Below are 15,000 nucleotides of genomic sequence, written 5' to 3'. Positions count from 1 at the left end.
ATGCAGCCCTCTCACTGCTGTCTGTCTGTCAGACTATACCACATGCAGCCCTCTCACTGCTGTCTGTCTGTCAGACTATACCACATGCAGCCCTCTCACTGCTGTCTGTCTGTCAGACTATACCACATGCAGCCCTCTCACTGCTGTCTGTCTGTCAGACTATACCACATGCAGCTCTCTCACTGCTGTCTGTCTGTCAGACTATACCACATGCAGCCCTCTCACTGCTGTCTGTCTGTCAGACTATACCACATGCAGCCCTCTCACTGCTGCCTGTCTGTCAGTCTATACCACATGCAGCCCTCTCACTGCTGTCTGTCTGTCAGACTATACCACATGCAGCCCTCTCACTGCTGTCTGTCTGTCAGACTATACCACATGCAGCCCTCTCACTGCTGTCTGTCTGTCAGACTATACCACATGCAGCCCTCTCACTGCTGTCTGTCTGTCAGACTATACCACATGCAGCCCTCTTACTGCTGTCTGTCTGTCAGACTATACCACATGCAGCCCTCTCACTGCTGTCTGTCTGTCAGACTATACCACATGCAGCTCTCTCACTGCTGTCTGTCTGTCAGACTATACCACATGCAGCCCTCTCACTGCTGTCTGTCTGTCAGACTATACCACATGCAGCCCTCTCACTGCTGTCTGTCTGTCAGACTATACCACATGCAGCCCTCTCACTGCTGTCTGTCAGACTATACCACATGCAGCCCTCTCACTGCTGTCTGTCTGTCAGACTATACCACATGCAGCTCTCTCACTGCTGTCTGTCTGTCAGACTATACCACATGCAGCCCTCTCACTGCTGTCTGTCTGTCAGACTATACCACATGCAGCCCTCTCACTGCTGTCTGTCTGTCAGACTATACCACATGCAGCCCTCTCACTGCTGCCTGTCTGTCAGACTATACCACATGCAGCCCTCTCACTGCTGCCTGTCTGTCAGTCTATACCACATGCAGCCCTCTCACTGCTGTCTGTCTGTCAGACTATACCACATGCAGCCCTCTCACTGCTGTCTGTCTGTCAGTCTATACCACATGCAGCCCTCTCACTGCTGTCTGTCTGTCAGTCTATACCACATGCAGCCCTCTCACTGCTGTCTGTCAGACTATACCACATGCAGCCCTCTCACTGCTGTCTGTCTGTCAGACTATACCACATGCAGCTCTCTCACTGCTGTCTGTCTGTCAGACTATACCACATGCAGACCTCTCACTGCTGTCTGTCTGTCAGACTATACCACATGCAGCCCTCTCACTGCTGTCTGTCTGTCAGACTATACCACATGCAGCCCTCTCACTGCTGTCTGTCTGTCAGACTATACCACATGCAGCCCTCTCACTGCTGTCTGTCTGTCAGACTATACCACATGCAGCCCTCTCACTGCTGTCTGTCTGTCAGACTATACCACATGCAGCCCTCTCACTGCTGTCTGTCTGTCAGACTATACCACATGCAGCCCTCTCACTGCTGTCTGTCTGTCAGACTATACCACATGCAGCCCTCTCACTGCTGTCTGTCTGTCAGACTATACCACATGCAGCCCTCTCACTGCTGTCTGTCTGTCAGACTATACCACATGCAGCTCTCTCACTGCTGTCTGTCAGACTATACCACATGCAGCTCTCTCACTGCTGTCTGTCAGACTATACCACATGCAGCTCTCTCACTGCTGTCTGTCAGACTATACCACATGCAGCTCTCTCACTGCTGTCTGTCTGTCAGACTATACCACATGCAGCCCTCTCACTGCTGTCTGTCTGTCAGACTATACCACATGCAGCCCTCTCACTGCTGTCTGTCTGTCAGACTATACCACATGCAGCCCTCTCACTGCTGTCTGTCTGTCAGACTATACCACATGCAGCCCTCTCACTGCTGCCTGTCTGTCAGACTATACCACATGCAGCCCTCTCACTGCTGTCTGTCTGTCAGACTATACCACATGCAGCCCTCTCACTGCTGTCTGTCTGTCAGACTATACCACATGCAGCCCTCTCACTGCTGTCTGTCTGTCAGTCTATACCACATGCAGCCCTCTCACTGCTGTCTGTCTGTCAGACTATACCACATGCAGCCCTCTCACTGCTGTCTGTCTGTCAGACTATACCACATGCAGCCCTCTCACTGCTGTCTGTCTGTCAGTCTATACCACATGCAGCCCTCTCACTGCTGTCTGTCTGTCAGACTATACCACATGCAGCCCTCTTACTGCTGTCTGTCTGTCAGACTATACCACATGCAGCCCTCTCACTGCTGTCTGTCTGTCAGACTATACCACATGCAGCCCTCTCACTGCTGTCTGTCTGTCAGACTATACCACATGCAGCTCTCTCACTGCTGTCTGTCTGTCAGACTATACCACATGCAGCCCTCTCACTGCTGTCTGTCTGTCAGACTATACCACATGCAGCCCTCTCACTGCTGTCTGTCTGTCAGACTATACCACATGCAGCCCTCTCACTGCTGCCTGTCTGTCAGTCTATACCACATGCAGCCCTCTCACTGCTGTCTGTCTGTCAGACTATACCACATGCAGCCCTCTCACTGCTGTCTGTCTATCTGTCTGTCTGTCTGTCTGTCTGCCTGTCTGTCTGTCGAGAAAAGGCTATACCACATGCAGCCCTCTCACTGCTGCCTGTCTGTCAGACTATACCACATGCAGCCCTCTCACTGCTGTCTGTCTGTCAGACTATACCACATGCAGCCCTCTCACTGCTGTCTGTCTGTCAGACTATACCACATGCAGCCCTCTTACTGCTGCCTGTCTGTCAGACTATACCACATGCAGCCCTCTCACTGCTGTCTGTCTGTCAGACTATACCACATGCAGCCCTCTTACTGCTGTCTGTCTGTCTGACTATACCACATGCAGCCCTCTCACTGCTGTCTGTCTGTCAGACTATACCACATGCAGCCCTCTCACTGCTGTCTGTCTGTCAGACTATACCACATGCAGCTCTCTCACTGCTGTCTGTCTGTCAGACTATACCACACGCAGCCCTCTTACTGCTGCCTGTCTGTCAGACTATACCACATGCAGCCCTCTCACTGCTGTCTGTCTGTCAGACTATACCACATGCAGCCCTCTCACTGCTGTCTGTCTGTCAGACTATACCACATGCAGCCCTCTCACTGCTGTCTGTCTGTCAGACTATACCACATGCAGCCCTCTCACTGCTGCCTGTCTGTCAGACTATACCACATGCAGCCCTCTCACTGCTGTCTGTCTGTCAGACTATACCACATGCAGCTCTCTCACTGCTGTCTGTCTGTCAGACTATACCACACGCAGCCCTCTTACTGCTGCCTGTCTGTCAGACTATACCACATGCAGCCCTCTCACTGCTGTCTGTCTGTCAGACTATACCACATGCAGCCCTCTCACTGCTGTCTGTCTGTCAGACTATACCACATGCAGCCCTCTCACTGCTGTCTGTCTGTCAGACTATACCACATGCAGCCCTCTCACTGCTGCCTGTCTGTCAGACTATACCACATGCAGCCCTCTCACTGCTGCCTGTCTGTCAGACTATACCACATGCAGCCCTCTCACTGCTGTCTGTCTGTCAGACTATACCACATGCAGCCCTCTCACTGCTGTCTGTCTGTCAGACTATACCACATGCAGCCCTCTCACTGCTGTCTGTCTGTCAGACTATACCACATGCAGCCCTCTCACTGCTGTCTGTCTGTCAGACTATACCACATGCAGCCCTCTCACTGCTGTCTGTCTGTCAGACTATACCACATGCAGCCCTCTCACTGCTGTCTGTCTGTCAGACTATACCACATGCAGCCCTCTTACTGCTGTCTGTCTGTCAGACTATACCACATGCAGCCCTCTCACTGCTGTCTGTCTGTCAGACTATACAACATGCAGCCCTCTCACTGCTGTCTGTCTGTCAGACTATACCACATGCAGCCCTCTCACTGCTGTCTGTCTGTCAGACTATACCACATGCAGCCCTCTCACTGCTGTCTGTCTATCTGTCTGTCTGTCTGTCTGTCTGCCTGTCTGTCTGTCGAGAAAAGGCTATACCACATGCAGCCCTCTCACTGCTGCCTGTCTGTCAGACTATACCACATGCAGCCCTCTCACTGCTGTCTGTCTGTCAGACTATACCACATGCAGCCCTCTCACTGCTGTCTGTCTGTCAGACTATACCACATGCAGCCCTCTTACTGCTGCCTGTCTGTCAGACTATACCACATGCAGCCCTCTCACTGCTGTCTGTCTGTCAGACTATACCACATGCAGCCCTCTCACTGCTGTCTGTCTGTCAGACTATACCACATGCAGCCCTCTCACTGCTGTCTGTCTGTCAGACTATACCACATGCAGCTCTCTCACTGCTGTCTGTCAGACTATACCACATGCAGCCCTCTCACTGCTGTCTGTCTGTCAGACTATACCACATGCAGCCCTCTCACTGCTGTCTGTCTGTCAGACTATACCACATGCAGCTCTCTCACTGCTGTCTGTCAGACTATACCACATGCAGCTCTCTCACTGCTGTCTGTCAGACTATACCACATGCAGCTCTCTCACTGCTGTCTGTCAGACTATACCACATGCAGCTCTCTCACTGCTGTCTGTCTGTCAGACTATACCACATGCAGCCCTCTCACTGCTGTCTGTCTGTCAGACTATACCACATGCAGCCCTCTCACTGCTGTCTGTCTGTCAGACTATACCACATGCAGCCCTCTCACTGCTGTCTGTCTGTCAGACTATACCACATGCAGCCCTCTCACTGCTGCCTGTCTGTCAGACTATACCACATGCAGCCCTCTCACTGCTGTCTGTCTGTCAGACTATACCACATGCAGCCCTCTCACTGCTGTCTGTCTGTCAGACTATACCACATGCAGCCCTCTCACTGCTGTCTGTCTGTCAGTCTATACCACATGCAGCCCTCTCACTGCTGTCTGTCTGTCAGACTATACCACATGCAGCCCTCTCACTGCTGTCTGTCTGTCAGACTATACCACATGCAGCCCTCTCACTGCTGTCTGTCTGTCAGTCTATACCACATGCAGCCCTCTCACTGCTGTCTGTCTGTCAGACTATACCACATGCAGCCCTCTTACTGCTGTCTGTCTGTCAGACTATACCACATGCAGCCCTCTCACTGCTGTCTGTCTGTCAGACTATACCACATGCAGCCCTCTCACTGCTGTCTGTCTGTCAGACTATACCACATGCAGCTCTCTCACTGCTGTCTGTCTGTCAGACTATACCACATGCAGCCCTCTCACTGCTGTCTGTCTGTCAGACTATACCACATGCAGCCCTCTCACTGCTGTCTGTCTGTCAGACTATACCACATGCAGCCCTCTCACTGCTGCCTGTCTGTCAGTCTATACCACATGCAGCCCTCTCACTGCTGTCTGTCTGTCAGACTATACCACATGCAGCCCTCTCACTGCTGTCTGTCTATCTGTCTGTCTGTCTGTCTGTCTGCCTGTCTGTCTGTCGAGAAAAGGCTATACCACATGCAGCCCTCTCACTGCTGCCTGTCTGTCAGACTATACCACATGCAGCCCTCTCACTGCTGTCTGTCTGTCAGACTATACCACATGCAGCCCTCTCACTGCTGTCTGTCTGTCAGACTATACCACATGCAGCCCTCTCACTGCTGTCTGTCTGTCAGACTATACCACATGCAGCCCTCTTACTGCTGCCTGTCTGTCAGACTATACCACATGCAGCCCTCTCACTGCTGTCTGTCTGTCAGACTATACCACATGCAGCCCTCTTACTGCTGTCTGTCTGTCTGACTATACCACATGCAGCCCTCTCACTGCTGTCTGTCTGTCAGACTATACCACATGCAGCCCTCTCACTGCTGTCTGTCTGTCAGACTATACCACATGCAGCTCTCTCACTGCTGTCTGTCTGTCAGACTATACCACACGCAGCCCTCTTACTGCTGCCTGTCTGTCAGACTATACCACATGCAGCCCTCTCACTGCTGTCTGTCTGTCAGACTATACCACATGCAGCCCTCTCACTGCTGTCTGTCTGTCAGACTATACCACATGCAGCCCTCTCACTGCTGTCTGTCTGTCAGACTATACCACATGCAGCCCTCTCACTGCTGCCTGTCTGTCAGACTATACCACATGCAGCCCTCTCACTGCTGCCTGTCTGTCAGACTATACCACATGCAGCCCTCTCACTGCTGTCTGTCTGTCAGACTATACCACATGCAGCCCTCTCACTGCTGTCTGTCTGTCAGACTATACCACATGCAGCCCTCTCACTGCTGTCTGTCTGTCAGACTATACCACATGCAGCCCTCTCACTGCTGTCTGTCTGTCAGACTATACCACATGCAGCCCTCTCACTGCTGTCTGTCTGTCAGACTATACCACATGCAGCCCTCTCACTGCTGTCTGTCTGTCAGACTATACCACATGCAGCCCTCTTACTGCTGTCTGTCTGTCAGACTATACCACATGCAGCCCTCTCACTGCTGTCTGTCTGTCAGACTATACAACATGCAGCCCTCTCACTGCTGTCTGTCTGTCAGACTATACCACATGCAGCCCTCTCACTGCTGCCTGTCTGTCAGTCTATACCACATGCAGCCCTCTCACTGCTGTCTGTCTGTCAGACTATACCACATGCAGCCCTCTCACTGCTGTCTGTCTATCTGTCTGTCTGTCTGTCTGTCTGCCTGTCTGTCTGTCGAGAAAAGGCTATACCACATGCAGCCCTCTCACTGCTGCCTGTCTGTCAGACTATACCACATGCAGCCCTCTCACTGCTGTCTGTCTGTCAGACTATACCACATGCAGCCCTCTCACTGCTGTCTGTCTGTCAGACTATACCACATGCAGCCCTCTTACTGCTGCCTGTCTGTCAGACTATACCACATGCAGCCCTCTCACTGCTGTCTGTCTGTCAGACTATACCACATGCAGCCCTCTCACTGCTGTCTGTCTGTCTGACTATACCACATGCAGCCCTCTCACTGCAGTCTGTCTGTCAGACTATACCACATGCAGCCCTCTCACTGCTGTCTGTCTGTCAGACTATACCACATGCAGCCCTCTCACTGCTGTCTGTCTGTCAGACTATACCACATGCAGCCCTCTCACTGCTGTCTGTCTGTCAGACTATACCACATGCAGCCCTCTCACTGCTGCCTGTCTGTCAGACTATACCACATGCAGCCCTCTCACTGCTGTCTGTCTGTCAGTCTATACCACATGCAGCCCTCTCACTGCTGTCTGTCTGTCAGACTATACCACATGCAGCCCTCTCACTGCTGTCTGTCTGTCAGACTATACCACATGCAGCCCTCTTACTGCTGTCTGTCTGTCTGACTATACCACATGCAGCCCTCTCACTGCTGTCTGTCTGTCAGACTATACCACATGCAGCCCTCTCACTGCTGTCTGTCTGTCAGTCTATACCAAATGCAGCTCTCTCACTGCTGTCTGTCTGTCAGACTATACCACACGCAGCCCTCTCACTGCTGTCTGTCTGTCTGACTATACCACATGCAGCCCTCTCACTGCTGTCTGTCTGTCAGACTATACCACATGCAGCCCTCTCACTGCTGTCTGTCTGTCAGACTATACCACATGCAGCCCTCTCACTGCTGTCTGTCTGTCAGACTATACCACATGCAGCCCTCTCACTGCTGTCTGTCTGTCAGACTATACCACATGCAGCCCTCTCACTGCTGTCTGTCTGTCAGACTATACCACATGCAGCCCTCTCACTGCTGTCTGTCTGTCAGACTATACCACATGCAGCCCTCTCACTGCTGTCTGTCTGTCAGACTATACCACATGCAGCCCTCTCACTGCTGTCTGTCTGTCAGACTATACCACATGCAGCCCTCTCACTGCTGTCTGTCTGTCAGACTATACCACATGCAGCCCTCTCACTGCTGTCTGTCTGTCAGACTATACCACATGCAGCCCTCTCACTGCTGTCTGTCTGTCAGACTATACCACATGCAGCCCTCTCACTGCTGTCTGTCTGTCAGACTATACCACACGCAGCCCTCTCACTGCTGCCTGTCTGTCTGTCTGTATGTCTGTCTGTCTGTCAGTCTGTCTGTCTGTCGAGAAAACACTATACCATATGCAGCCCTCTCACTGCTGTCTGTCTGTCTGTCTGTCTGTCTGTAGAGAAAAGACTATACCACATGCAGCCCTCTCAGAGTCTGACATGTTTAAAGCCAAACTAATTGAACAGAATGGATTCCCAGGATAGCAGCTTTAACAGACTCACTTACAGTACTTAACAGACGCACTTACATTACTGCAAGGTGTGTGTGTGTGTGTGTGTGTGTGTGTGTGTGTGTGTGTGTGTGTGTGTGTGTGTGTGTGTGTGTGTGAGAGAGAGAGGAGGGCCAGATGTTCTGTGAAGGACACAGTCAGAGTGAGACTATAGTAGACTTTCATCTCCCATGTTTATGTTTACTCCTCTCCCTCCCCTCTACTCCTCCCCTCCCCCACCTCTCCCCCTATCCTCTCCCCTCCTCCCACTCCTCCCCTCTTCTCCTCCCTCCTCCCTCTCACATCCTCCCTCTCACATCCTCACCTCCTCCCTCTCCTCCCCTCTCCTCTCCCTCCTCTCCCCCATCTCTCCCCTCTCCTCTAGCACCACAAAGGCCTGCCTGCAGCCTAGCCTCCCCTCCCCTCTCCTCCCTCTCCCCTCTCCTCTCCCCCATCTCTCCCCTCTCCTCTAGCACCACAAAGGCCTGCCTGCAGCCTAGCCTCCCCTCCCCTCTCCTCCCTCCTCTCCTCTCCCCCACCTCTCCCCTCTCCTCTAGCACCACAAAGGCCTGCCTGCAGCCTACCCTCCCCTCCTCCCTCTCCCCTCCTCCTGCAGCCTAGCCTCCCCCATCTGGTTTAAATAAAGGGACCTGTTAGATGGTAAATACCTTGTTTGATGCTGTGGTTGATTTCCATCTGAGACACTGGTACAGCACTTCCTGATGTGATGACCGTGTGATTGGGTTTTTACCCCCCAAACCAAGACTACAGGCAGCTCATCCATCTCTCTGTATCCCCCAAACCAAGACTACAGGCAGCTCATCCATCTCTCTGTATCCCCCAAACCAAGACTACAGCCAGCTCATCCATCTCTCTGTAACCCCCAAACCAAGACTACAGGCAGCTCATCCATCTCTCTGTATCCCCCAAACCAAGACTACAGGCAGCTCATCCATCTCTCTGTATCCCCCAAACCAAGACTACAGGCAGCTCATCCATCTCTCTGTATCCCCCAAACCAAGACTACAGGCAGCTCATCCATCTCTCTGTATTCCCCAAACCAAGACTACAGGCAGCTCATCCATCTCTCTCGATATCACATCCCCCAAAGGGCTTTGGTGTTTTGGTGGCTGGGGCTCTGTCATTCCCATACCAGCATCTCTGTTCTTCTGACACTCCGTCTAGCCAACACCCCGTCTAGCCAACACCCCGTCTAGCCAACACCCCGTCTAGCCAACAGCCCGTCTAGCCAACAGCCCGTCTAGCCAACAGCCCGTCTAGCCAGCACCCCGTCTAGCCAACACCCCGTCTAGCCAACACCCCGTCTAGCCAACAGCCCGTCTAGCCAACAGCCCGTCTAGCCAACAGCCCGTCTAGCCAACAGCCCGTCTAGCCAACAGCCCGTCTAGCCAGCACCCCGTCTAGCCAGCACCCCATCTAGCCAGCACCCCATCTAGCCAGCACCCCGTCTAGCCAACACTCCGTCTAGCCAACACCCCGTCTAGCCAACACCCCGTCTAGCCAACACCCCGTCTAGCCAACACCCTCTAGTAGTCAACCCATCGTCTAGTGGTCAACCCACCGTATAGTGGTCAACCCACCGTCTAGTGGTCAACCCATCGTCTAGTGGTCAACCCACCGTCTAGTGGTCAACCCACCGTCTAGTGGTCAACCCATCGTCTAGTGGTCAACCCACCGTATAGTGGTCAACCCACCGTCTAGTGGTCAACCCACCGTCTAGTGGTCAACCCATCGTCTAGTGGTCAACCCATCGTCTAGCCAACACCATCTAGTGGTCAACCCACCGTCTAGTGGTCAACCCACCGTCTAGTGGTCAACCCACCGTCTAGTGGTCAACCCATCGTCTAGTGGTCAACCCATCGTCTAGCCAACACCATCTAGTGGTCAACCCACCGTCTAGTGGTCAACCCACCGTCTAGTGGTCAACCCACCGTCTAGTGGTCAACCCACCATCTAGTGGTCAACCCATCGTCTAGTGGTCAACCCATCGTCTAGTGGTCAACTCACCGTCTAGTGGTCAACTCACCGTCTAGTGGTCAACCCATCGTCTAGTGGTCAACCCACCGTATAGTGGTCAACACACTCTAGTAGTCAACACACTGTAGAAGTCAACACACTGTAGTAGTCAACACACTGTAGTAGTCAACACACTGTAGTAGTCAACACACTGTAGTAGTCAACACACTCTAGTAGTCAACACACTGTAGTAGTCAACACACTATAGTAGTCAACACACTATAGTAGTCAACACACTCTAGTAGTCAACACACTCTAGTAGTCAACACACTGTAGTAGTCAACACACTCTAGTAGTCAACACACTATAGTAGTCAACACACTCTAGTAGTCAACACACTCTAGTAGTCAACACACTCTAGTAGTCAACACACTCTAGTAGTCAACACACTGTAGTAGTCAACACACTGTAGTAGTCAACACACTGTAGTAGTCAACACACTGTAGTAGTCAACACACTCTAGTAGTCAACACACTCTAGTAGTCAACACACTGTAGTAGTCAACACACTGTAGTAGTCAACACACTGTAGTAGTCAACACACTCTAGTAGTCAACACACTCTAGTAGTCAACAAACTCTAGTAGTCAACACACTCTAGTAGTCAACACACTCTAGTAGTCAACACACTGTAGTAGTCAACACACTCTAGTAGTCAACACACTCTAGTTGTCAACACACTCTAGTAGTCAACACACTCTAGTAGTCAACACACTCTAGTAGTCAACACACTCTAGTTGTCAACACACTCTAGTAGTCAACACACTCTAGTAGTCAACAGGTGGTGAACAAAATGGCTGCCGTGGCATCACCCAGGTGGTGAACAAAATGGCTGCCGTGGCATCACCCAGTTGGTTTCTCCACACTGGTAGTGGATGAGGTGAGTTCCAGTCCCCCTACATACCAAAGCACCTTGAACACCAGGTAGAAGATACCTACATAAACACACCAAAACATGACTAAATCAGAGTAGTGGTACTCACCAGTACTGAGGCATCTGGAGCAGCTTGCCGTAGAGGGCTGTACTGAAGGAAGGGATGAGAGGGGACAGAGGGAGGAAACCGCCTGTACTGTCCAGACAGGTCAAACCAGCCTGGACTCCAAACACCTAGAGGAGGGAGAGAGAGGACAGGTCAAACCAGCCTGGACTCCAAACACCTAGAGGAGGGAGAGACAACACTGTATATAGACATAATATGACCTAGAGGAGGGAGAGACAACACTGTATATAGACATAATATGACCTAGAGGAGGGAGAGAGAGAGAGAGAGAGACAGAGACAGAGAACAATGATCAGCTAGTCAGTCTCATATCTAGTCTTTCATAAACAGCCATGTCTTCAGATTCCTACCCTGACCAATGTCTGTCATTAGTAGCGTCCTGTGGATCCAGGGTGGATCTCCTCAGTCAATATTTAGATATGAGAGTGGGCGGGGTCGACTGACAGCTTCAGGAATGCCTTCACCCCAACACCATGACTCAGTAATCCAGCCAATCACAGAGAGGATTTACAGGCCAGTCAATATTTAGATATGAGAGTGGGCGGGGTCTACTGACAGCTTCAGGAATTCCTTCACCCCAACACCATGACTCAGTAATCCAGCCAATCACAGAGAGGATTTACAGGCCAGTCAATATTTAGATATGAGAGTGGGCGGGGTCTACTGACAGCTTCAGGAATGCCTTCACCCCAACACCATGACTCAGTAATCCAGCCAATCACAGAGAGGATTTACAGGCCAGTCAATATTTAGACATGAGAGTGGGCGGGGTCTACTGACAGCTCCAGGAATGCCTTCACCCCAACACCATGACTCAGTAATCCAGCCAATCACAGAGAGAATTACAGGCCAGCCAATCACAACAGGGTGTCTCTTACTGACCTCATGCCTATTAATCACAGCCTCATTACCCATGCTCCCGTTACACACGGTGTTTACGTACAGTAATATTTTACCCGTCATGTGGACTAGAGGCGGCTATCTTTAATATGTTGTATTAGCTCTATTAGACTCTGACTGGGTCCAGCTGTGACAACAGCAACTGGGCCAGCAGCTGGTAGGAGCAGGAAGCACATAGACCTGCCCTTATACACATAGACCTGCCCTTATACACATAGACCTGCCCTGATACACATAGACCTGCCCTCATACACATAGACCTGCCCTCATACACATAGACCTGCCCTCATACACATAGACCTGCCCTGATACACATAGACCTGCCCTCATACACATAGACCTGCCCTCATACACATAGACCTGCCCTGATACACATAGACCTGCCCTCATACACATAGACCTGCCCTCATACACATAGACCTGCCCTCATACACATAGACCTGCCCTCATACACATAGACCTGCCCTTATACACATAGACCTGCCCTGATACACATAGACCTGCCCTGATACACATAGACCTGCCCTGATACACATAGACCTGCCCTGATACACATAGACCTACCCTGATACACACATAGACCTGCCCTGATACACACATAGACCAGCCCTTATACACATAGACCTGCCCTGATACACATAGACCTGCCCTGATATACACATAGACCTGCCCTGATTTACACATAGACCTGCCCTGATACACACATAGACCTGCCCTTATAGACATAGACCTGCCCTGATACACATAGACCTGCCCTCATACACATAGACCTGCCCTCATACACACATAGACCTGCCCTGATACACACATAGACCTGCCCTGATACACACATAGACCTGCCCTGATACACACATAGACCTGCCCTTATAAACATAGACCTGCCCTGATACACACATAGACCTGCCCTGATACACATAGACCTGCCCTGATATACACATAGACCTACCCTTATACACATAGACCTGCCCTGATACACATAGACCTGCCCTGATACACATAGACCTGCCCTGATACACATAGACCTGCCCTGATACACACATAGACCTGCCCTGATACACATAGACCTGCCCTGATACACATAGACCTGCCCTTATACACATAGACCTGCCCTTATACACATAGACCTGCCCTGATACACATAGACCTGCCCTTATATACACAGAGACCTACCCTTATATACACATAGACCTGCACTTATACACATAGACCTGCCCTGATACACACATAGACCTGCCACTAGCCATGTTGAGACACTAGCCATGTTGAGACACTAGCCAGCTGAGACACTAGCCATGTTGAGACACTAGCCATGTTGAGACACTAGCCATGTTGAGACACTAGCCAGCTGAGACACTAGTTATGTTGAGACACTAGCCATGCTGAGACACTAGCCATGTTGAGACACTAGCCATGCTGAGACACTAGCCATGTTGAGACACTAGCCAGGTTGAGACACTAGCCATGTCCCCATGTTGAGACACTAGTCATGTCCCCATGTTGAGACACTAGCCAGCTGAGACACTAGCCATGATGAGACACTAGCCATGTTGAGACACTAGTCATGTTGAGACACTAGTCATGTTGAGAAACTAGTCATGTTGAGACACTAGTCATGTTGAGACACTAGCCAGCTGAGACACTAGTCATGTTGAGACACTAGCCATGTTGAGACACTAGCCATGTTGAAACACTAGCCATGTTGAAACACTAGCCATGCTGAGACACTAGCCATGTTGAGACACTAGTCATGTTGAGACACTAGTCATGTTGAGACACTAGCCATGTTGAGACACTAGCCATGTTGAGACACTAGCCATGCTGAGACACTAGCCATGTTGAGACACTAGCCATGTTGAGACACTAGTCATGTTGAGACACTAGTCATGTCCCCATGTTGAGACACTAGCCAGCTGAGACACTAGCCATGATGAGACACTAGCCATGTTGAGACACTAGCCATGTTGAGACACTAGTCATGTTGAGACACTAGCCAGCTGAGACACTAGTCATGTTGAGACACTAGTCATGTTGAGACACTAATCATGTTGAGACACTAGCCATGTTGAGACACTAGCCATGTTGAAACACTAGCCATGCTGAGACACTAGCCATGCTGAGACACTAGTCATGTTGAGACACTAGCCATGTTGAGACACTAGCCATGTTGAGACACTAGTCATGTTGAGACACTAGCCATGTTGAGACACTAGCCATGTTGAGACACTAGCCATGTTGAGACACTAGTCATGTTGAGACACTAGTCATGCTGAGACACTAGCCATGTCCCCATGTTGAGACACTAGTCATGTCCCCATGTTGAGAAACTAGCCAGCTGAGACACTAGCCATGATGAGACACTAGCCATGTTGAGACACTAGTCATGTTGAGACACTAGTCATGTTGAGACACTAGCCATGTTGAGACACTAGCCATGTTGAGACACTAGCCATGTTGAGACACTAGCCATGTTGAGACACTAGCCATGTTGAGACACTAGCCATGTCCCCATGTTGAGACACTAGTCATGTCCCCATGTTGAGAAACTAGCCAGCTGAGACACTAGCCAGCTGAGACACTAGTCATGTTGAGACACTAGTCATGTTGAGACACTAATCATGTTGAGACACTAGCCATGTTGAGACACTAGCCATGTTGAGACACTAGCCATGTTGAGACACTAGCCATGCTGAGACACTAGTCATGTTAAGACACTAGCCATGTTGAGACACTAGCCATGTTGAGACACTAGTCATGTTGAGACACTAGCCATGTTGAGACACTAGCCATGTTGAGACACTAGCCATGTTGAGA

General features: G+C 50.9%; 1 protein-coding gene across 1 annotated transcript in view; it reads right to left on the bottom strand.

Annotated features, from left to right (window-relative positions):
• Positions 1–15,000, bottom strand: part of LOC110513475 (intermembrane lipid transfer protein VPS13B) — a gene marked incomplete at its 3' end in the record, with an annotated part of 690,119 nt that overhangs the window by 480,120 nt on the left and 194,999 nt on the right. Inside the window, 1 exon segment of the mRNA XM_090228566.1 lies at positions 11,272–11,396. Coding sequence (XP_090084692.1) covers positions 11,272–11,396 — 125 coding nt within the window.

This window comes from Oncorhynchus mykiss, unplaced genomic scaffold (assembly GCF_057628025.1).
Source record: "Oncorhynchus mykiss isolate SJ-2025 unplaced genomic scaffold, ASM5762802v1 scaffold93, whole genome shotgun sequence".
In the NCBI taxonomy this organism is placed as follows: domain Eukaryota; kingdom Metazoa; phylum Chordata; class Actinopteri; order Salmoniformes; family Salmonidae; genus Oncorhynchus; species Oncorhynchus mykiss.
The sequence above is the reverse complement of the archived record's forward strand: the minus strand, read 5'-3'. Positions and strand labels throughout refer to the sequence as shown.